General features: G+C 25.7%; 1 protein-coding gene across 4 annotated transcripts; it reads right to left on the reverse strand.

Annotated features, from left to right (window-relative positions):
- Positions 1–592: 592 nt before the first annotated feature.
- LOC107440438 (WD repeat and SOCS box-containing protein 1) lies at positions 593–22,981 on the reverse strand. 4 transcript variants are annotated; one of them, XR_015432999.1, is made up of 11 exons: positions 22,767–22,974; positions 22,509–22,596; positions 18,971–19,139; positions 18,635–18,679; positions 16,334–16,557; positions 14,398–14,630; positions 12,758–12,930; positions 11,401–11,514; positions 10,264–10,374; positions 7,828–7,999; positions 593–2,504 (listed from the first exon to the last, which is right to left on the reverse strand). XR_015432999.1 is itself a non-coding variant. In XM_087160886.1 (10 exons), the coding sequence occupies exons 2-10, from the start codon at positions 22,543–22,545 to the stop codon at positions 2,339–2,341; spliced, it is 1,257 nt and encodes a 418-aa protein (XP_087017012.1). In that variant the 5' UTR covers positions 22,546–22,596; positions 22,767–22,981; the 3' UTR covers positions 593–2,338. The 4 variants fall into 4 exon arrangements, 2 of the variants coding, with proteins under 2 accessions (XP_087017012.1, XP_087017011.1); XR_015433000.1 differs by having other exon boundaries at positions 16,334–16,542; positions 22,767–22,951; XM_087160886.1 differs by lacking the exon at positions 7,828–7,999 and having other exon boundaries at positions 16,334–16,542; positions 22,767–22,981.
- Positions 22,982–23,015: the final 34 nt, after the last annotated feature.

Raw genomic sequence — 23,015 nt, forward strand, 5'->3', positions numbered from 1 at the left:
GTAAAAGATCATTTTTTACATAGAATTATCTTTGGATTGATGAATATTAAAATGAGCAAAAAATTTCCGAATCACTTCACAAGTTTTAATGAATCGTAATACGCGAAAATCCAATCAATGAGCAGAAGTTATTCACTATTTACTTCAGCACACTGCACCATACCATTTGTGATCTTTCCCAGTTGTAACCAAATTCATATTTCAATATTTTCTACTTGAAATAAATAATAATGGGTAACAAATATTCTTTTTTAGTCTTCTGCTGAACGTGATTCTTTAACTGATCTTGATACTTTGTATCGCTGATTCGAGATTTAAAATCCCAAAACCCAAATTAGGCAATGCGAAGTTTTTGCATTCAATTTTGCAACAAAAATTTTTTTACTCAGTATTATTTTAAAAATATATGTATAAATTTTAAAAAAAGACAAAAATCGTAATTTCCAAGCAGTTTTCAAAGTCCTCTGGTGAAAAAGTAAAAAAAAAAAAAACTGCCCTTAACATAGAGATTATAAAAAAATTAAATAAAATATGAGTATCACTCTGAAAATTGTACAAAAATAAATAAATACAGATAAATAAATCCAGACAATTATTGGAACAAATTTTTATTTTTTAAAATATTAAGTATATTTGACACAAGAAAAAAAAGTGTAAATTTAAAAAGCTCAGATATAAAAACAAATCCCACACAATTAATCTAAAAAAAAACAATGAGCAACATTAGCTATTTGGTGCTGGAACAATGCTAGTAACAGCAGGAAAAGTGCTCATCTAGAGAGAATTAGGCCGACTAAAATCTCAAAACAATGTGGACAAATATCAATACAATTGGAAGACATATGGAGTATATTTACAGTACCTGGCATATGTATCAACTTTAATTTCATTCTCTACTCAAAAGTTAGGACCATGCAATATAATATTGAAATCCTTGACAATAAAGTTAAAATGAAATAAAAACTGTAAAGCAAAAAATTTTTTGCACCAAATATTGTAAATTATAACTATCAGATTTAAGGTATTAATCAAAATTGTTTCATCCTAAACTAGTGAATGAACTGTTATAGCGTAAAAAATTAAATATTGACAAACTGAGCGAGTATGATCAAAATTAGAATTCAAGAAATCACAGTACCTTATGATTAGAAAAGTAAATAAATCAATATTTGTATTTTTTTTTTTCTCTTCCCTGACAAGCTCTATTTTGATCACAACACATAAGCAAAATGCGTAAACTAAGTAGCAAATAATTGATATCCAATTAAGGAATAATAATAATTAAAAAAAACTTTTAACAGCAATTTTAATTTATTTAAAACAATCGTTTTCCAATATAATAAACAACATTTTTAGCATAGTATACCTAACTAAATTTATAAAAATATAATTTAAAAAAAACATCACATTGAAGTGTTAAGATCAGACGTAAATAGAAAAAATAATAGTCACTCACTTTTAAGTAACATATTTCCCAGACATAACTCCAATGATATTTAATCATACTAGCAACAAAGAGTTACCAAAGATATTTAAATGGAATATATTGAATATTATATGAAAAAAAAAATTTATTTTTTCTAAAAATCTATCTATAAGAACTATAACAATGACTAAGATGTTGAAACTGAATGAACACATTTTCTAATGGTTTAAAATATGAATATAAATAAAATGAAAACTTAAAATATTAGCAAACTTTACTTCAATGCACAATCACTTAAAATCACAATTGGACTTTGAGTTTCAAAAAAAAAAAAAGTAAACTGCTCATAATTTTATTGCCTGAATTATCAATGAATGCCTGAATGGTGAAAATTTCATAAACACGCCTTAAGCATTCTTAATTAACTTTCTTAATATTTTTAACATTATATTTATTCATTTTCTTAGAAATTCAATGTCCTTTTGCTGAAATGAAATATCAGAAGTCTCTAAATTTTTTCTTTTGAATAATCTTTATATCCTTTCAAAAAAAATTTCAAACATAATGATTTATGATTTAAACATATAATATATATTTTTCTAATTAAAACAATGACCAGATTTCTTAAAAAATATATTTTTTAAGACTATTTTCAATGACATACAGATTTTGTTCACGATTAAACACTCTTTTAAGAGTACTTATGCCGATTTTTTAATTACTTTTTGTAAGGACATCCAGACTTAACTCACGAAAATAAAAACAAAGTAAAAAATATCCATGTTAGTAAATTAAAATGTATACAAAAAAGGTAACATCTTGATACAAAGAGATGGGCATTTTCTTTCATCAATAAAAAATGTTTGGGCATGATATACAATGAAAGGAAGATCTTTCTTGGACTAGTAAAACTCACTCCCATTCCTTGTACAACAAATACTCGACTAGAGATTTAGGAATGCAGAGTTCAGGTACGCTTTCTGCACCCACAGATTTGCGAACAGCTATTCGAGACAAATACTTTAAAGACTTTACACACAGTGGAGCTTTCCAAAATGATACTGGACCACTTCGACTTCTAAAAAAAGGGAAAAAAAGAAACAAAAAATATAAAAATTGAAATAGCTGTGGTGCATGAAAGGTAATAAATAATTATACAATAATTTAGAATCAGCACTGTAAAAGCTACACTTAAAGTCTAATGTTAAAATGCTTTAGTACAGAATTTAATTTTAAACAAAAATATTAAAATAAATTAAACTACTGAATCTGAATGGATAATGAAGTGAATGGTACAATTGGAAACTCTAATTAAAAGAAACTTCTGCCAGAAAAAATAATTAATGATTAGTTAAATAAGAGCTAGAATTGACTAGTAAAATTAATGAACTATTTGAATACATGAACTTTAATTTTTTTTTAAAAAAAGAGAATGAATAAAAATGCTATTGTATATTAAAAATTATATCCTCTCTAGTAACTCTAGTTAATTGTTACCAATACAAATATTGTGATTCTTTTAATTTATAAAATTAAATATATTCAATAATCTTTTATTTTAAGCAAATCTTTTGCAACTAAATAAATTTCTTTACCTTTTTCACATCTAAATCACATAAAGAGTAATGAAAAACTAAAAGTAAAATATTTCTGACTTCGGTCACATTAATTTGAAAACAATATTTTGTTCAGTCTGTAGATTTATTTATTATCTTGCTTTAAAACTCATTTAAAGTTCAAAAAACAAACTCATTAGTCACAGTTACATTAAAATTACATAAATATAAAGATGAAAGTTAACTTCACATCTATGAAGAGTTATTTCATGAAGTTTAAAGAATATTAAACTTCATGAAATAACTCTTCATAGATAAAACTATTATTTAAAGAATTTTAAACTTATCAATAAATCATACTTTATCAATGAATGAATATACATATATTGTATACCCACATATATGTACATAGCGTTGATGTTTAGTAAAATAATACTGTCATCCAAAGATGGCTTTACAAAATCTTAATGAATTTTTTACTAACATTACAGATGAAATATACATTTAAAAAATTACGAATGTGCTGGTTACCAGCAGACAAACTATATAGAATTTTCCATTTATTTTTTTGACGAAATATTATGCGATTAAATTCAAAATTATGAAGACAATGGTTACTCAAGCAAATCTGATTAGGGTTAATATGGTGAATTTGTTATTTTTAGTTGCATATCATCTAGAAATCATGTATGGACCGAGATTGTGGACGGCAAATTGTGCATTGGTATTTATACAAAAAAAATATTTATAGTATACTTTAATTCTAACCACCACTCATAAAAGTACACTTTAATAATAACTAATAACAAAAAAAAAGTCTTGACACGAATTATTTATGACAGACAAAAATGTAATATTTTTCTAACTTCGCTGGTTAAGCTAAAAACTTATTGAAATTAACTTTGTGACTTACGTGAACTAAACTAAATTAAATTTCTTTAAGAGGAAAAGTTACTTTGCTATAAGAAAAACTTTAGATTAGGAGGGCAATAATATATCATGTTTCATATTTTAAACTTTTCATAAATCTGTTTAACAGTATTTCAGAATAACAGCAGAGCATTTGCTCTCAGAAAGCGTTCCTCTTAAACAAGTGGTCCCCTACCCCTGGGCTGCGGACCGGTACCAGCCTGTAGGACAAATGGTACTAGGCCGCTCAAGGAACATTAAATTATTTCCATTTTATTTACTGTGGTGTAGTTCTCTCTGGTTTGTACAATTTTTTATGGACACAAGGTTAACTGGGAGCTGAAATAAAACTTAATCTGAGATAAACTTAAAACTAAGATTTGTCACCTAAGTCAGCACCCATTCCTCGCGTATAACTGTATTTTGTTTATAAGGAATGTTTAAATACAATTAAAAGTATAAAATGAAAACCATCTAAATTATAAACAATTAAGGCTCGCTCCTCTCCGTCAATGGGAAGTGATAAAATTATCAAACGTTGACTTGTTTGTTACATAAAAAAGGTTAGGGAGCACTGTCTTAAATAAGTTTTAATGCATTATCTTTTATGAGATAAGCTTTAAATTGTAAGTAGAATCTTTTAAAATAAACAATAAATCTCAAGAGATGTTTATTTATCTTTCACTATATAGATATGAAAAAGTGGAATAAGGCATATAAAGTTATTAAAAGACAGTAACTTAAAAGTAGTTGCAAAGCAACATTTCAACTTGAGCTAATTATTATCATACTTATTTAAAAATATATTAATTCAGATTATTGTTACACTGAATCAGTTTGAATAAACATTATTTCATTTTATTTTAATGTAAAAAATAAAGAGCATCAATAAAATGAAACTTTCTTTAAATGCAAAAAAATTTTATTTGTTATTACCACCAAAATTAAAGGTAGAGCATAAAAAAATTTCCAGCACTGATAAACTTGAAAGATCAACAAATAATTAAATAAGTAATTACCACATAATTGAAAGCTAAATAATTATAGACTCTTAAATTTTCCTCAAAATTATTTTTTGTTTTTTGTATATTTATAATAAGCTCTTTAAATCCTTTTTAATGCATGAGTGAGATATACAACGTGTGATATATTAAATCATTCATTGAAAGATTGCTATATAAAAATTCACCAATAAAACCATATAATTTATAACCAAGGATAGCATGATTTAAGTCACTTGATAAAATTATTAATTTAAAAAAAAAAAAATTATACAAACCAACTGCATTTTTTTTAAAAAAATTATTAAGTCTGAAATATTTTTTTTTACAGTATAATTTATAAAATATTCTATTGGATTTGAGTTTTTCTTAAAATCTATTTTCATTTTCATTGATCATGAATTCATGATTTTCTTTTTCAGTTAAATAAATAGCGGGGGATACAGTATATTGCAAATAAACTAAAAATATAAAAATTAATAAATAAAAGACTAAAAGTGGCATAAAGCTTTCTGATTCAATTATACCTACCCGTTTTAAACACAAATGCCTTTAAAATTTATTAAACATGTAGTTACTGTACAATAATAATGGGGGAAAATTAAACTACCCAGAGTACCTTAAAAAGTTTTTCAATAATTCAATAAGGTTTTCTTATCTAAACTAAATAACTCGTCTCTGGATATCTTATTGACAAATTGCCTTCGTGTCTTTAAAATAGAGATATAATGAATAGTGATTTGGCCGAATAGCGAAGATTTGGTAAAAAAAACAAAAAAAAACGGCTGAATAATGAGAGTTTTAAAAATATAATTTATATTTTTGACATACATATTTAGTCACTGTTGAAAATTAATATAAACTATACTATATTATTGATATGGGGGTAAAAGGAAGGAACCTATGACATTAATTCATTATATATACTTAAGATCAATTAAAAACTTACTAACAGCTATATATATATATATATATATATATATATATAAAACTGAAGTGGAAAAAAAGTAGAAAAAAAATCCTCTGAATGCTTAAAATAAAGCTTTAATGCTAAAATATTTTCCATAAAAAAAAAAGATCCATAAAATAATGAAATAAATATAGTCTATCAGAAACACTTTCAAAATGCATATCATAAAAACAAAAGATTACATCCAAAAATGAAACAGAAAGAATATAAATTGATACGTGCTAAAAAATAATTTTAAATTTGAACACCTCGTTTTCCAATTATTGTATTTCCAACTATTATATGAAAACATCAATAAAAAAAGTATATAAAAAAACACTTGATATAAATCAAAATAGTTCTTAATTTTTAAACAAAAAATTTAACGCCAAAAATTTAAATTTAACTTTTTCACTTTGCCATATTTTTAGAAAAAAAGTTCTGATAAAATAACGTTCATTAAAAACGCTCCTTAAAACATACTATGGCATAATAAATACGCTGATAAAAAAAAGCTAATAAAAAGAAAAAGAGAAACAAAAAAAATTGTTCATAGTTCTTAAAATATAGTTTAACTTTGAAAATCCAGTTGAGTCTTACCCTATAGGAAAAAAGTGACCAGAAACGCTCTGTAAAAATTTTGTGCTTTAATAAAAACAGAAAAACTCCAAAAACGAAAGAAAAAAAAACGTTTTTAATTCTTAAAACAAAAATTGTTGAAAAAATGAGATTGATTTATTTTAATATAACCAGAACCACAAAACTAGACATTCAGTACAAAGTAATCTAGTTTCCAATTCTTCAAATTTTACTTTACCATTCATCTTGCAGAACAGAAATTTGCTAGCTGTGTGCAAGTTTTAGAACTTAACAAATATGTGTAAAAACAATTTCTAATAATGTATAGTAAAAAAAAAATATTTTAGTAATTAATAAAAAAATATTATTTAAAAAAGTACTTTATTAAATCTACTAAAATTTTAAAAAAAACTGTCAAAAAATGCTTTATAAAAAAAATGCTTTATAAAAAAAATACTTGGCCAAATATTTGTTACATCCCTACTTTAAAATTTTGTAAGATGTTATAAGCTTAAAAGAAATAACTATGATTCTATTTATTTAGTAATAAGTATGTAATAATAAAGTAAATTTAACTTTTCAAGTAGGAATTATTAACTATTTTAGTTAAATAGCTTTTAAATAAAAGCATCATCAGTACATTTCATAAGATGCTTTAAGGTAAATTTTAAAAACAATCATAATTTTTGCTAATCATGCTTATAACAAAGGCATAAAATTTTAAGATTCTTTTATTTTTAACTATTACAACAAAAATATCAAAGGAATATGAATTAGTAATATCATGACATTTTTCTTGAAATTTATGATAAGAATAAGTTTAAGGGTTTTAATTTAATTCGATTGATCAATTCAATTTGATTGCTATTTAACATTAAACTCTTAAAGATAACTATCTTTCCTAAATCCATATACAAGTGCAAAACCGAAAATGTAGTTTATCCATATAAATTCTTTAAAATATCATTAATACTTCTAATAAAATTTAACAATAGCACCACTATATAAAATTTAAAAGAAAGAAAAACTAACAAAAATTAATAAAATTTAAAATGATAATTCTAAAATACAAGCTCAATAATAACCAAAATTTGAAATGGAATTGCCACAAAATGAAAAAATGCACTGTTAGCAACAATTCTTTATAGGAAGAACACTAAAAATTATTTTCCTTATTTAGGAACGGGTATTCTAAAACGAATATAGCTATTTGATCTTTATATTTATAATTTACAACCAAATAGCCATCAATACCTAAAACTCTAGCTAAATTTTAAAAAAATTTAATGTACACACTATTTTTTATTGAATATAAATCTAAAATTTAATCGAAGACAAGATCTTTAAAATGTACTATTTTTACACTTAAGACAAGAACATAACAGGCAAAGATGTAAATCAAATTACTGTGAACTAATTATTATGAGGACACTCATCGTAACTGCACCAATCCAAAGCAGGCCATAAAACCCCCAGTATTTGGAAATAAAGGAGCCAGTGGGCTTCAGCACCTTCGCTGCTGAAGCGCTGAATGCATCAGGCTACCGCTACCAATGGGATTCTCACCCCCGATCATCCACTGCAAATGAAAATCATTAGAGAAAAACAAAGCTGACAATTCGCATACATCCATACTCCTATCAGCCAACCAAACACACATGAAATAGCTCCAGATTGCATCCATTTAAGCGATATTTAAGTAACTTTCTGATATAAAATTATATAAATAATTAAATTTATATAAATATAATTTATAAACACTACCAAGGAAAAAGTCACAAATTATTAAAAGAAGTTGAAAAGGAGCCAATTAATTCGAATAATAAGGAAATATATATGGCACTTGCGTACATCTTCACATTAAATGATGTAAAATATAAATTTTTGAAATTTTTTTTCCATTTAATTATTTGTCTAGGAGAACAATCATCAAAATAGAACATAAATGAATGGCCTAAACTGAATTGCTCACACGTATTGGATAAGATTATAAATTAGGAATATCATTGTTTGAAAGTTATAAAAGAAAAATTAGTTGTCAAATATTCCTTTAAAAAAAAAGAGCAAAATACTTCATTATGTATTAATTCTTAAAGCTATATATTTAAATAAAAATAAAATGTAAATATATTTTTAATACAGCAGCAATCTGAAACTATATTTTGCATTATCAAATAACAATCATGCGCACTCACACTCAAACTAGATTCATATCTTCAGCTCCTACCACAAATTCTGCACCGAACACTTTTAAAATGTCTAACACTTCAATGTAGTAACAATTTACAGCTTACAGCATGATGAAAACATCCGTAAAGCAAAGGTACATAACATTTTGCGTGTAAAATCATTTATATATAATTTAAGTCACTTTAAAAAAAATTTGAATAGAAAAATTAGAAAAGCAAAATCTGTATAATTTATTATATTAAAATTTACAATTTATATTATAATATAGATAAAAATTAAGTAAATGTAAATAAAAATATTTAACAAATAATTCTTTAATTTTTAAAAGCTATAGTAAATCGAGAAAATTTTTAACTAATTTTAACAGAGAAACTGAGTTAAATTTAAAAGTACTTACATGAACCTGTAAAAATAATATCATATGAGACATCCTGGTTTAAAATTTTTAGAATTTAAAATAAAATATTAAACAATAATAAAAAAAATGAAGGTAATATTTTTAAACATCAAAAATACACATAAGTAAAAAAAATAATGCATGATATTATACCTTTGCTTTAAGGAACTTAACAGTGTGACAACATAAAGAAGCAACAAAGTGAAAAATAAAAATTAGAGGGAATTTTGTATAAAGTTTTAATTTTAAAATGCACATAATTTTTTTTTAATTTGATAGGTTTTTTTAAATATGTGAAACCATTTCCGATTTTAACAAAATTTTTTAAGATTTAACAGTTAAAGGTATTTAAAAATATATTGCTATTCATTTTATTAGTGTGCATTAAATTATGACATCTCAAACTATCACAAAAAAAATTATTTCAACAAAATAACAAAAATAATATTTTTTTAAAAAATGCCTACTAAAATTATAGTAAAAAAAAATTTAAAAGAAATAAATTTCTCAAAAAAATATATATAGTTTGATATAGTAAAATATTCTCAACTAGATATACTCAATGATATACTATAAAATAAATAAGAAATGAAATTTTAATTTTTTTTTCAAATATTAATAAATTAAGAGAAATTAACAGTAATTTATAAACACTGAAATTTCTATTCACTTTTCAAGCAAAAAAATCAAAGTAAACTGGAACAATGTGAGAAAATGGAGGAAAAAAAATAATGAATTCTTAAAAAGCTGTGTCAAAAAATAAAAATTGCTTATTTGAATCTTATTACATGAACTTCATCAGAAGTTGCATAACTTCAGAGTTTCATTTCATCTAAGATATTAAAATTTTATTCACTGAATCATATCAGTTAAAGCATTAAAGAAAACCAACAAATGAAATTTATAAAAATATAAACTCAATAAAATAAAAAGCTTTAATAAAAATATTCAAAGATTTATTATTTAAAATCTTGATTTCTATAAGCTGAGGTTATTGAAAATGTTCAATAATAACAAAAGCATAAACATGACATGAAAGCAATGGTGCACAAAAACAAGAAATCTTAGCAGCAATTACTTTTTTTTCTACAGTGTTTTAAATAAAAGAAAAACTGAAAGAAATGACTAATATTTTCAAATGCAGCAAGCCACTCATTGTTACACACATTGAATAACAGGTATCTTCATCTCTCACAAAAAGCGTGCAGAATTTAGTAAATGGAAATAAACTTAATAATTTTAATTAGTTAACTCACCCTACGGCAAGGATACGTCCTGATGGAGAGTATGTACAGCATAGTGAATTTTCAATGGGAGCCATAGCTTCAGGAGTTTCCTCTTTAGTGATATCCCAAAACCTCAAGAATCTAAAAATTAAAAAAAAATTAAAAATAAAAAAAAATTATATTTAAAACATTGTCTTTTATTTTTGCTATAAGCACTACACATGTTTCTCTGAACAAAAACTAAAAACTTTATGCTTGATTAAAAACTTCATTTGCTCAAAATATACACGAATTGGAAATAACAGTCGACATTTTCAATTGCTCAAGAATAGCTGCCCATTTTCAAGATATGCCAGACGTGAAGGTGTACCTATTTTTGAGCGTTTGAAACATATAGACTTGTTTCCAATTAGTATATTTTTGAAGTGAATGAAGTTTTGATTTAAACTTACTGCTTCAGTTTCTTGGAGTTATTTATTTAAAAACTTTATACTTGGCATAACTAAATCTGTTGTTAAAAATCAAAAATTAACTTTTAATAAACAAATGAAAACAAAAAAATTCAATTGCAATAAAAAATAATTTATTTAAACTCGAGCCTTATACTTAAAATTATGAATAAGAAATAAGATGTTAACTATTAAACCATGCTAAAAAAAGAAGAAAAAAAAACTCCACTATAATTTCTGTATTATTACAGAGATCAGATACAATTAAACTTTGATAGTTGAATGCAAGTAATGTTAAAAATTTTTTTGAACATAAGCACTCTCAATGTCTCGCATTTTCCCTGTAAATGTCAAAATATAGTCTCTTAATGCAGCATATATTAATCATCAAGGTCTACAATACCTAAAAATATTATACCGATCACAGCTCAAAGAAAATTCGCATTCAATAATATCACCTTTCCTCCCCAAAAAGGGGAAAAAATGAAGGAGCTGAAAACCACTTTTCAAGACATCAGAGGGCACCTCAATCTCCATGGATTTTGCTATTTGTTTTCTTCACGTCATAGCCATTGATGGCAAACATATCCAACATATCAAATATTAAATAGCTGATTTTAAAATTTTCATAAAATTTTTTACTCAGTTTTTTAAAAATTGTTTTTTATTTTATGAAACTCAACAACTATCACTACACATAAATGTATTTTACACATACCCATCATCTGCTACAGTTGCAATATGAGCTCCATCAGAAGAAAATGATACATCACGAATCCATGTTCCATTGTATCCACAAGCAAAAATGAGACGAGGTGACGGTTGTAAATGGCTAAAAAGTAAAAATTATATTTTACTACAACATTCCTTAAAGTCATTGCAACCCCAAAAAATATATAAGTAAAGGATAAAAGAACACTAACAAAAACTATAATGCAAATGCGTGTAAAAGTAGTGGTACTTTATTTACGTCACAGAAGAGTTGCACAATGGACTATTGAAGATTGTTAGGGAAACATCCCGGAGGATGATTTAAAGACAGACCATCACTATTTTGAGCCACTGCAGAAGGGATGACTTAACCACTTTAATAGCCCAACGACCATGCTTTATTAATAGCCGACTGTTGGAACAGGTAAGATTAGTAAATTGAGCTATTGGCATAATTTTTACATAGACGAAATTGTCGGCTTTAAAAAAATTTTTTACTAGTTTGCTTCTAATCATTTACATCTCTTAACAATTAAAACTTTTTGAACCTATTTAAATACAAATAAAATTTATATTAATTCTAATACAAATATCCACAAACCAGTAGGTGAGAAACAGTGTTGAAATAATTGATTGTATGATTTAGTAAGAAAAGATATTTTCTAGTTATATTTTAAGTACATAAATACACAATTAGAGTCTAAAAAGATTTATTTTAAGAAAAACATCAGATACTGGGCCATTAACTTTAAGTGATGCAAAGGTTCTGGAGACTCAAAAGATCAAAATTTTGCTGTATACTTGGTGGGGTTCAGGTAAACCATTCATGGAGAAAGAATAATTTAGAGCTTTACAGGATTTTTTAAGAACCAGATATTGACAAATTCATCAAAATCCAAAGAATCAAATAGACTAGCCACCCGGCAAGAACAAAGGAAGATTGATGTAAGAAAGTTTTTTTGGCAAAGTCCATGGAGAAAAAGACCCCAGAGTAGATCCCTAAAAAGATGAATCGACTAAGCAGAGAATAACCTATACATTCTTAAGGATATAGACTGGAGAGAAGTCGTCAAATATAGAGATGCCTGGAAAAGGAAGTCACTGAAGAAATACACAATCATACCAGTAATGCTCAATCATATTTACCACTAATGAATATCCCTTTTCCACACACTTTTACATAGATAATTATAAGAAGAAAAAAATTTTCAACATTTTTTTTTTCATAAACAAAGAGCAAGTTCAAAAAGTTTTGTCTTCTCAATTAAATATAAAAATTTAGCATGGTTAAATTATCCCATGAAATATTGCATACATAAAATAACAAAACCATAGTCGTAAAATTTGACAAAAATCATACACACCCAAAACATTTGAGCACTTGTCCATTGAATGAGTCCCAGAGGATGACGCGTGTATCCCAGGAAGCGGAAGCTATGAGACAGTCATCTGGAGAAAAGGCACAGGAAACAACATCATGATGATGACCCTCAAGCATGAATTTCACTTTTAAGCTCTTCATGTCCCAAACATACACCTACAAATATTAATGAAAGGTTGCAATTTATACTTAAAATTTGTCATTTCATCTTACAGTTTAGCATCAGTATCCAAATTAACATAAATTTGTCATCTGTGTATTATTATTTGTAAATTTGTCAGTTGGGCAAAAAGTGCCAGCACTTAATCGCAGTGCATTGAGAGTGCAAATAATTTAGAAAGGATGTGTATCAATGTAACCTAATATTTAGAATTTATTGTGATAAATAATTCATGCAAAGTTTGTTTTGTTTATTAAAATCACAATAATAGGATATTTAAGTGGAAAAAAGATTCTAAGTGACACTTTTGAAAACAATTGTGCTACCTTGATTCTATTTTAGTCTTATTTAAATATGAGAGTTTAATTTTTGCTAAGTTTTTAAATTTTACAGATTTTAGAACATGTAGGTTTCAATTGATAATTTTTGAATTTCCTCAGAGTGAAGGAAAGCTCCAAGTACATTTGGCAATAAGCAATTGACAAGTAACTTTTATAGTCCACTTTATGGTAGCAAATTAAAACCCAAGTGTGCAAATGCCATAGCATGAACAGTTTAAATGAGCATTAAGGATTTATAGAGTTTTGAGAGCTAGCAGATAACAAATAAAGGCAAGGCCATATTTATTGTTAACATATAAACTTTAAAAATAATTTACTCAAACTCACTGAAATGTACTTTAAAATCTCCCAGATTTCAAATTTTTAGTGATTTAAAAAACATTGATTGTTTGAATTTAAATAATTAAAGAGCAAGAATTTCTGAGTCATAAATAAAAAATAATTTAATTAGCCTGTCTCTAATCAAATTTATAAAATCCTGAACAAATGTTCTATTATTTAAGACTTTTCATCCTTGGATAAACTTTTCAAGCAGCTGCTGTATTTTTTCTGAATAATTATTCAGTTTTCCTTATTTAGGGCTTTTAATATACTTAAAGTAACTAATTCCTAATTAAATGAATAAACAATCACCAAGAGTTTTCTTAATGAAATCATACGAGACTTGGATGTCTAAAAAATTTTATGTCTTTAAGCAGCACTACAGTGAATAGACATGATTATTGCTTGAACAACAATGCAAAATTTAGATTTTTGTATAGTTAAAATTTTTTTCAAAATGCCAGTGTAATTTTGGCTTGTAACTTAACTAACCTTAGAAGAAACAACTAGTTTTAAAGTTATGAAAACATCATTCTTAGAGAGTAACTTTTAGTACTTAGCAAAAATTTAATTCTAATTCTTTGCAAATAAAATAAGTTCATAATAAAATGAATATTCATTTTTAAGTAACACACTATCTCTGTTAAGTTTAAATTAAAATTTAATGAATCCTTAAAAACTGTAATAAAAATTATCAATGTAAAAACATTAGGAAAAAAAACTACTGTTTTTAATTACTTTCTTCAATAAAATTTCTTTATCAAAAAAAATTTAATGAAAGAGAATAAAGATTATTTTTACCAATTTACACATGCCAACAGACACAACTGTTTTTCCATCATGTGACCAGCAACAGGAATAAACAGGTCTGTTGTTCATTTTAAGTGTTCGAAACATATTTCCGTCATTATGCAAATCCCATACTTTGAGTGTACCATCATAAGATGAGGAAATTAAAACAAGATTACCAAGTGGATTGAATGTCATGTGAGACACCATATCACTGTGGTCCATAAGTTGAAGAATAAGTTTGCCTTGAAAAAAAAATTAAAAATAAAAATATACCCCATACACAAAATTAAACTATAAAAAAACATAAATAATTTAAACTTAATTAGAATAAAATAAGAACATGAATATTTAGCATTTATATCAGCCCCATATCACCATAGCCATACCTAAAAATGTGATAAGGCAAAAGTTGCAATAAATAAAAGTAAAAATGTAAATGAAAATTTTAGAAAAGTATAAATATCTTGCAAACTGTTCAAAAGTTTTTCAAAAAAGGTTTAAAGATAACACGAGTCATGAAAGATTCTGTTTTCCGGCAGTTGAAAAAATTCTAAATTTCTTTTATATATAAAAAAAATGTTTTATTGCAAGAAATAAAAAGATAATGCTTAGATAAATATATAGGCACTAATATATATATACAGAGAAGTCTCTATAACAAAATCTGTAGGTTCCAGTTGAAAATTTCTTTATAGAGAAAATTTTATGAGGTGTATATTATTATATGGGGGTTTGGAGCTATTGCAGCTATTTAAGTAAAATGTAAAAACATTTATAGTATGTGTGATAATTTCAAAAAAATATTACTTTTAATTAAAAATAAAATCATACACATTGTAAGAAAATGCTTGAAATGGGGAATTCTCATTCATGGGTAAATCACAAATAATTCTATTGTTCAGCATTATTGCTGTGATTGCAGAAAGAATCGCATGCAAGAAAGACTTTGTCCTACGGAGACTATTTCGAATCTATCTGATTCAAAATTTTAATATAAAGGGGTAAATACATTAATGTATAGATTTAGTTGCCTGAAGAATTACAAGACCATTCTTAAAAAAATTTAGAGGTTTTGTTATTATTTTAGACATATGCATTTTTTATAAGATTATAAAAATTCTTTTGCTAAAAACGATTCCAAACAATAAACTTAAACTTTTAAAACTAAATTTTTATTTGAATGGATGCTTAAAATAAAATAAGTTTTAATAACCCAACTTTCCTTTCTTTTAACTCAAATTACTATCTCACATCCTAAAAAATATTAAAGTTTGAAAACAGTATTTAGGAAAAAAAAATATGAAATTTTGATAGTACAGTCGAACTCGTTTATAACGAGCTCGGATTTAATGAGAACTCGGATTTAACGAGGGAAACGAGAATATTTGGTTGGATCAATGTTAAGTCTATGGAACAGAAGTCGCTTTTAACGAGCAAGACCCGGTTTTAGCGAGCAATATTTTTCTGTCTTGCTATCTTTTTTCTCATCTTTCTAGTCTTTCTGTCTTATCTTTTTTTTCAAAATGATAAGAAACGTTCGCGAAATAAAAAAAACGCGATTAAATTAATTAATGTAATTAAAGTAAGTAAGTATTAATTAAAATTTAAGTAAATTCAATCATTTGACCTCCCAAACCCCCCCCCTCTTCTGGTTGCACGCCTGTCTTAAGTACCCGTTTATTACGAGCACTCGGATTTAACGAGCAAATGTTACGGTCCCTTTGTGCTCGTTATAAACGAGTTCGACTGTATTTAATTTCAGCTAAAAACTCATATGAGATTAAATAAAAGAGAAACGCAATAATATTGTTACTTATCATCTAAGTCTCAAATATACTTATCAATTATTATTGCCCTACCAATGAGAAAATATTATGAATTCAGAACCACACATTTCAAAATTTTATTGCACTATTTCACTATTTCAAAAAGTTTTTAAAAATACCTGTCAAGACATCCCATATTCTGATGCGTCCATTAATATGGCCAGTTGCAAGAACCAAATCTTTAGAAGAACAAAGACGGGACCAGAAAGGAGAACAGGGCTTATCACCATAATTTAAGGAAGAAGAACCAAATGCCACAGAGCGAATGAGGTGACCAGTAAACACAGAAATAGTGTTGCAGCCAAAGCAATCTTCTACTTCATGTTTGCTATCAACGAGAATCCTGTAATTGATATTGGACCGTAGCACACAGTTTCAATAGAGCAACTTTAAATAAATATTTTTTTGCGCAATTTAGGCACAATGTTTTAGTTCTTGAAACAAGTAATTAAGAATATATTGGAAAAAAATAAAGAAATTTTAATCAATAACTTTCCTATAAAATTTCTATTTTTAAAAAGGCAACAGTTCATAAGAATTAATTTTTTGTTATAAATTACTTATGAGTATTACATAAATTAATGATATAATAATTTAACATAAATTAACAATTGTTTAATAATTTGGCCCGAGTAAAAAGCATTTTTCTGCAATGTAGAGAAAAAAATGTCAAATTTGTTTAATTTTATAGATCATTTTTTAAAAAATATTTTATCAAATACATTTATATAGGATACTTTTTTTTCTTTTTCTTTTGATAGTTAGAAAAGGTTAGATTTGAAACTATGAATTGAATATCAAAAAATTTTCAACATTTTCAATTCACATCACAAATTGTTTTTCCTCAATAATTTTTTGCTGGTTTATGACAAATAATAACAGATAAAATACTATTGAACAATTAAGATTTGAGCAATAATGAGCTAAAGTCAAAGCAATTGTTCCATTTTCAAAGTTAAATTTTTTTAAATTAAATTTTTATTGTATGAAAAATTTTCTTTGTGCAAAACGCTTGGTAAAAAGAAAATCAAAGGGTCAATACAAATAATGAATATGTGCAAAGAAAAAGAAAAATCAAAACCATTAAAAAATTTTAAAAAAATCAACAAATTATGCTACAATAAAAATTAAAAAATAATCAAAGTGCACATTTAAGAATCCATACCTTAAATATCATTACAATAACAATGGCTCTCGAATAGAAATTATGGAATTTAAAGCCAGTAAATTATTTGACACCATAATAGTTTTTTTTTGTTCAAAACATTAAAATAGAAAATAAACTGACCAGAAAATTAACTAAGCAAGGCATTTATTTTAAAACATTGTAATGATAAGTATTATTTATACCAATTTCACGCAATATTGATTACCAATTTTGATTTACTAGAGGATACATACATATCAAACTCATTTTTTTTTTTTTTTTTAATCTTACTTTAGGGACACAAAACTACAACTCTCCACAAGTGACCCAGTTGAGTTCAGTAACAATAAAATAGTGAGCAATGTAATTTATTTATTTTGTTTAATATGTAAAGAAATTAGAACACCAAAAAAACTTTAAGTGAATTCAAAAGGGTTATATACACATTATCTCGTAAATAATTTACCAATATTAAACATTTTACGCATTTTCATTGGTAATTATTTAATGACTGCTTTACGTATCAAGCAAGTTGCATAATTTGTGGCTTTTTTCATTACTCATTATTTAAATAGAATAACTAATTTTAGTGAAAAATTGATTTGATACTTGAATTGATATTGATTTACATCCCCTAACACAAGATCTTTTTAGCAATTAATTATAATTTGCTGACATATCCTCAAAAATCTGGACCATTTTTTTTCAAGCTCATAACAGAAAAAAAAATTATAAACAGGAAAAGTCAATTTTAAATTGTAGGAATTCACCAGGCATAATAAAATGGAATCATACATTTTAAGATTATTTTATTCCCATAACTTAGGCTCCTCTATTAACTTAGTAAAATACCTAAAATTCAGAATTTTTCAAAATCTGAATCTGAACTTGAACTCACCCAAACACTTGAGTAATCTGGAGTTTTGAGGTTATGCAATATAAGCTACTAAATAATAGCAATGAATAATTAATGATATACTTTTCAAAAAAATCCTAGTGTTTTACAGTAGTATAATCATTTTTATGTCACTCGGCAGCAATTATAGCTTTTGCAAAGCAAGGAAAAGAAACTTAGAATATTTCTAGTAACTCTGATAGAAAACATTTTAATGTAGGCATATATTGAATAAACCATTCAAAGCATTAATGGAAAAATGGAAAATATTAATAAATTAAAACAAAATATTGTGAAGATAGTATAAAAATAATATGAAATAATTAAAGTAATTGAAAACATTTTATACAATAAAATTTTCGAATAAAACAATCTTACCCAATTCCTGGCTTGAAAGGTACATTAACTTCTTTGTGCTTAAACCTATTTAAAAAATTAAAAAATACTCATCATATTGTTAAAAAAAACATGTTAAGTCATAAATAAAAATATCAAATTTACATCAATAACTCAGAAAATATTCAATAATTTATATTACATTAAAACTGTCTAAAATTACAATTATTGTGCACAGTTTTAAATAGTTTAATTAGCAAGTCTTAAAAAATTACTTTTTAATAGACAAAGTAATCAAAAACATATCACTACTTTTGCTAAATTGCACTGTCCTTAGAATAAAAAGAAAACAAACCGTACAAATTATGTTTTACTTACAATGTTGCTTTACAAAAACTCCAAGGAATGATAGTAACAACACAATTTCCAGAAGACCAAGCAAAGTATGACTCATCCGATGAAAAGTCACAACACCAAGATTCGGATCCAGCAGCTTTGGATTTATTTGAATGAATAGGTACTAAAGTTGTAATAAGAGAGGCTGAGGCTAAAATATACAATAACACAGGAATTAAAAAAGTTAATATTGAAATTTTCAGTTGTTGATCATCAATTACAAGTTATTCTACACTTTATATTATTGTTTTAAATTGGAAAATATTTAAGGAATATTTTATTATAATATATTTTAATTTTAAGCTAATTTAAAGACATATTTTGCTAAAGAAATTTGCTTAATATAAAATAAGTTTATAGCTTTCCAATAATCTAACAAAACAAATATTCAAATATTTTTTCTCTTTATGGAAAATAAAACTTAACCTAGCAAAAACTAAATATTAACAAAATCTAATTTTCATAAACCCAAAAACTATAACTTAGTTTTAAACGAATTGTGATAATTTTAAAAACAAAAAACTTAAGCTTAAATATTTATCTTTTATGACATAAAATTTTGTTTCACAAATAACGAATATTTATAGCTTAAAAAAAATGTAGGACAGAAAAAGAAATTTGCAACTTAGGGATCTTTTAGCTTTAGCAATACCAAAATGATGCTAATAAAACACTCCAAGATAGACAAAATGGTAGTAATATCGTATAAAAAGAAACTGTTCTTTTTTTCATTTTCTGTACTGTTATGGCATTACAACTAATTTCTAAATTAAAAGTTATAAAGGTAGTTGAAAGATTTGTAAACTTTCAGTCTATTGGGTACTCTTTCATTAGGTGGTTACTCAGAGAAAATCAGTTTCATTTCCACACTAAAATGGTATTTACAAGTAGGAAGCAATCAGATTGATAAACAAAAAACTTTTTATAAAATAATAACAGAAAAAACATATTTAGAGCTTTATCACTCACACAAAGAGCCTGACATTATTAAGTTCCTTAAGCGTTAAAGAATAAAATGGGCAGGCCATGTTATCATAATGAATGGAGACCGTACGATTAAAAACTTTTTAATGCCAGACCAGTTGGCCCACAGAAAAAAGGCAGACCGAATTTGAGATGGATAGATGGCGCCTAGAAAAAGACTGGCCTGAAAAAAACTTCTTGAGAAAGCTAAGGCCCACCCTGGTTATCATGCTATCTATGATGATGAATCACAGAAAAAGTTCAAATGATAAAATTTTTAGTGGGGGTATTTTTGTATTGATATCAGTTACCAATGACCAACTTTTCCAAGGCCCATTTTAACAATCAAAATAAACAAAACTATTTTTCCCTTTCAATTTTTTTTTTCTTTTTACATTTGCAACCTGTTAAAAAATAATATACAGGGATGCAAATCCTCCGCTTTTCTGCTTATTTATGATCTTTACTTGGTTTCAGATTTTTGTTCTTTTAATTTAATTTTCACTATAACCAGGGAAAAAAAACTGGAAATCACATAATCAAAATTCGAAATCTCACTACACAGCAAAAAAAAAATAAATTTTTTTCACAAGTCTCGCATAAAAGGATTATAACTGCGACAAATAATGCACTCGATTTTAGAGTGTGCAAACGCTTTACATTTTGGAAAAATTTAAAATGCGACTAGCAAAATTATCAGGACTAAAAAAATTTCACAAATATAGCGTGTCATAAAGTAATTATACAAATGCACAATTCGAATTTTCTCGTATATGATAATGTATCATTAAAAAAATACGAAAAAAAAAGTAGAAATAACTGAAAAAATTAGATTACAAATCCTCAGGAATAGCGAACGAATTGTCAATAATTGAATGTGAAATGTGTGATGCAAAGTTTGTCAAACGAAATAACATCATATTAAAATAGTGAAATCTTACAAACCAAGTGAAAATCAATCATATTAACTTCCAAAAAATAATCTTCAAAGCCACACGGATTCTCTGTGAAATAGTCGCTAATAAAATAGATCGAGAAATGATTGTTAACTGAAATGAGTGATTCAGAATTTGCGATATGTTATAAATATAAGAACCAAGCAGAAAATACAAGAACCAAACAGTGGAACCATAGCAATCAAAGCTGGTACAATCAGGAAATAAATGGCTCCGTTTCCCGATATAGTTTTTGGACCAAGCTCCAAACTATTCTGACAATGCTGTTCGAAAACAAACTGAAAAGTTTGGTTTCCACTTTCAGAGAAGAATGGAGATATTCTGTCCTTTACTTTCTGTTATAAATAAATGATTTACTATACAATTAAAACCTTTCAAAAACAAACTTCATTTTGATACAAAATATTTTTGAGCACTGAACTGAGAGTATTTTTTGACACATTTTCATCAGAATAAAAATTCATTTAGTATTATAGAATTAAAACTTTTTATAAACAAACTTCATTTTAATACAAAATATTTTCTAACGCTGAGCTGACAGTGTTTTTGTCACATTTTCATCAGAATACAAATTCATATAAATATCGATTACAAATATAAGAATTTGATTGACGTATTTAAAGTAGAACAATCAAATCACACTCAGTAAGAATATTTCCTAAGTTTGTAAAAATCAGGAATTGTATTTTATTATTCTTTAAGATTTTAAGGTAACTTTTGAGTCTGACAAGCCTTAGGAAATTTAAGTTTTTTTAATTTTTTTTATTTTTTATGAGCTTAAAAAAAAAAGAAAGAAAATAGTTGGCAAAGACGATACAATATTTTGTCACCCAGCTAACCGAAAAATACAGATTTGAACCATTTATTGCAGTTTAATTTTCGTACAGAAACATTTAAAATACTGATTCACATCAAAATTATGAATAAAATCAATTGAAAAATTAACCTTTAAGGGATTAAAAACCTTTAACTATCAAATTTTTTAAAAGTTGAAAAAATTTGGATCAGCTCCAAAAGATCTGTGTCATGGAACAGACCCATTATAATTTTTATAAAGAGAATGAAAAAAAAATTGTATTTTGCAACAACCAATACAATTACTTGAATTGTTATAGTGAAAAAAAATATGCGGCATAAAAAAATTATTATTTCTGAAATAAGGAAATTTTAATCATCCACATGCATAACAATGTTAACAAAACCCAGAAACTTTGAAAAAGCATTTTTATTTCACTTACGTCAGGAGTTCAAAAAAATTAATAAAATCTAAATAAATTTGTTATCTGACAATTAGAAACTCAAAAATTAACATACAAAAAGAACATACCACACACAAAAAATAACTGAAAACATTTCACTAAATAAGTTATTGATAGATTCCAAACACAAATGTATGAAATTTAAGCTTATTTTTAAAGAGCGTTGGTTCTCATTTGTACTCCTAGATTTATAATAAATATAAGTAAATAGAAGGTAATTATCTACAAAAATTATTAATTAAAACATTAACTGCGTCTAATTTATTTTTCATTTAAAAAATTATTAATTTCATTCATTAATGAAGGTTAAAAATTGCATATTAAAATTAAAAAATATCTTACAAATTTCATCTCCAGCCACGCTTCTGTAACTTGCCATTCACTAATTTATAAGCACGATTTTGAAGAGCTTTCGGCTTGAAATGCTTATCTATAAATTAGAAAAGAAAAAATGATTAGTTACTTACAGTATTATTATTATTTTAGAATACTTCAACATATTGATAAAATGTGATACTAGCTATAAATAAACACTTAATACAATACTACGTTATAGACATTAATTTCATTTATAATAATAAATACAAAAATAAAACCTACTAGTAAACAATAATACGCAATCAAAAAATATCTAAAAAATCTTATTGTCGAAAACTAAATGTTAAAATAACTAATGATTATTTGTTTTGGATTCGGTATAAATTTCTCCGTATTACTATATTTAAGAAATCGATAGAATAAGAAGGGTGTGTCTGAAAATATTCACTCTTATTCGTGGATTGTGCAGAAATCTTAAATTTGATTGGCTAAGACTCATAATCATGCAGTAAATAATATAGATATACTGTT

The sequence above is a fragment of the Parasteatoda tepidariorum genome, chromosome 4, assembly GCF_982258835.1.
Source record: "Parasteatoda tepidariorum strain Cologne lab strain chromosome 4, Ptep-v5.0, whole genome shotgun sequence".
Lineage (NCBI taxonomy): Eukaryota > Metazoa > Arthropoda > Arachnida > Araneae > Theridiidae > Parasteatoda > Parasteatoda tepidariorum.

Excerpts from the sequence above, each read along its gene's own strand:
- LOC107440438 (XM_087160885.1), bottom strand. The coding sequence starts at position 22,545 with ATGGCAAGTTACAGAAGCGTGGCTGGAGATGAAATTT. Across the intron at positions 10,375-11,400 it reads GCAACTGTAGCAGATGATGG|ATTCTTGAGGTTTTGGGATA; the intron begins GTATGTGTAAAA and ends TTTAATTTTTAG. Across the intron at positions 2,505-10,263 it reads GGACGTATCCTTGCCGTAGG|AAGTCGAAGTGGTCCAGTAT; the intron begins GTGAGTTAACTA and ends CCCTTTTTTTAG.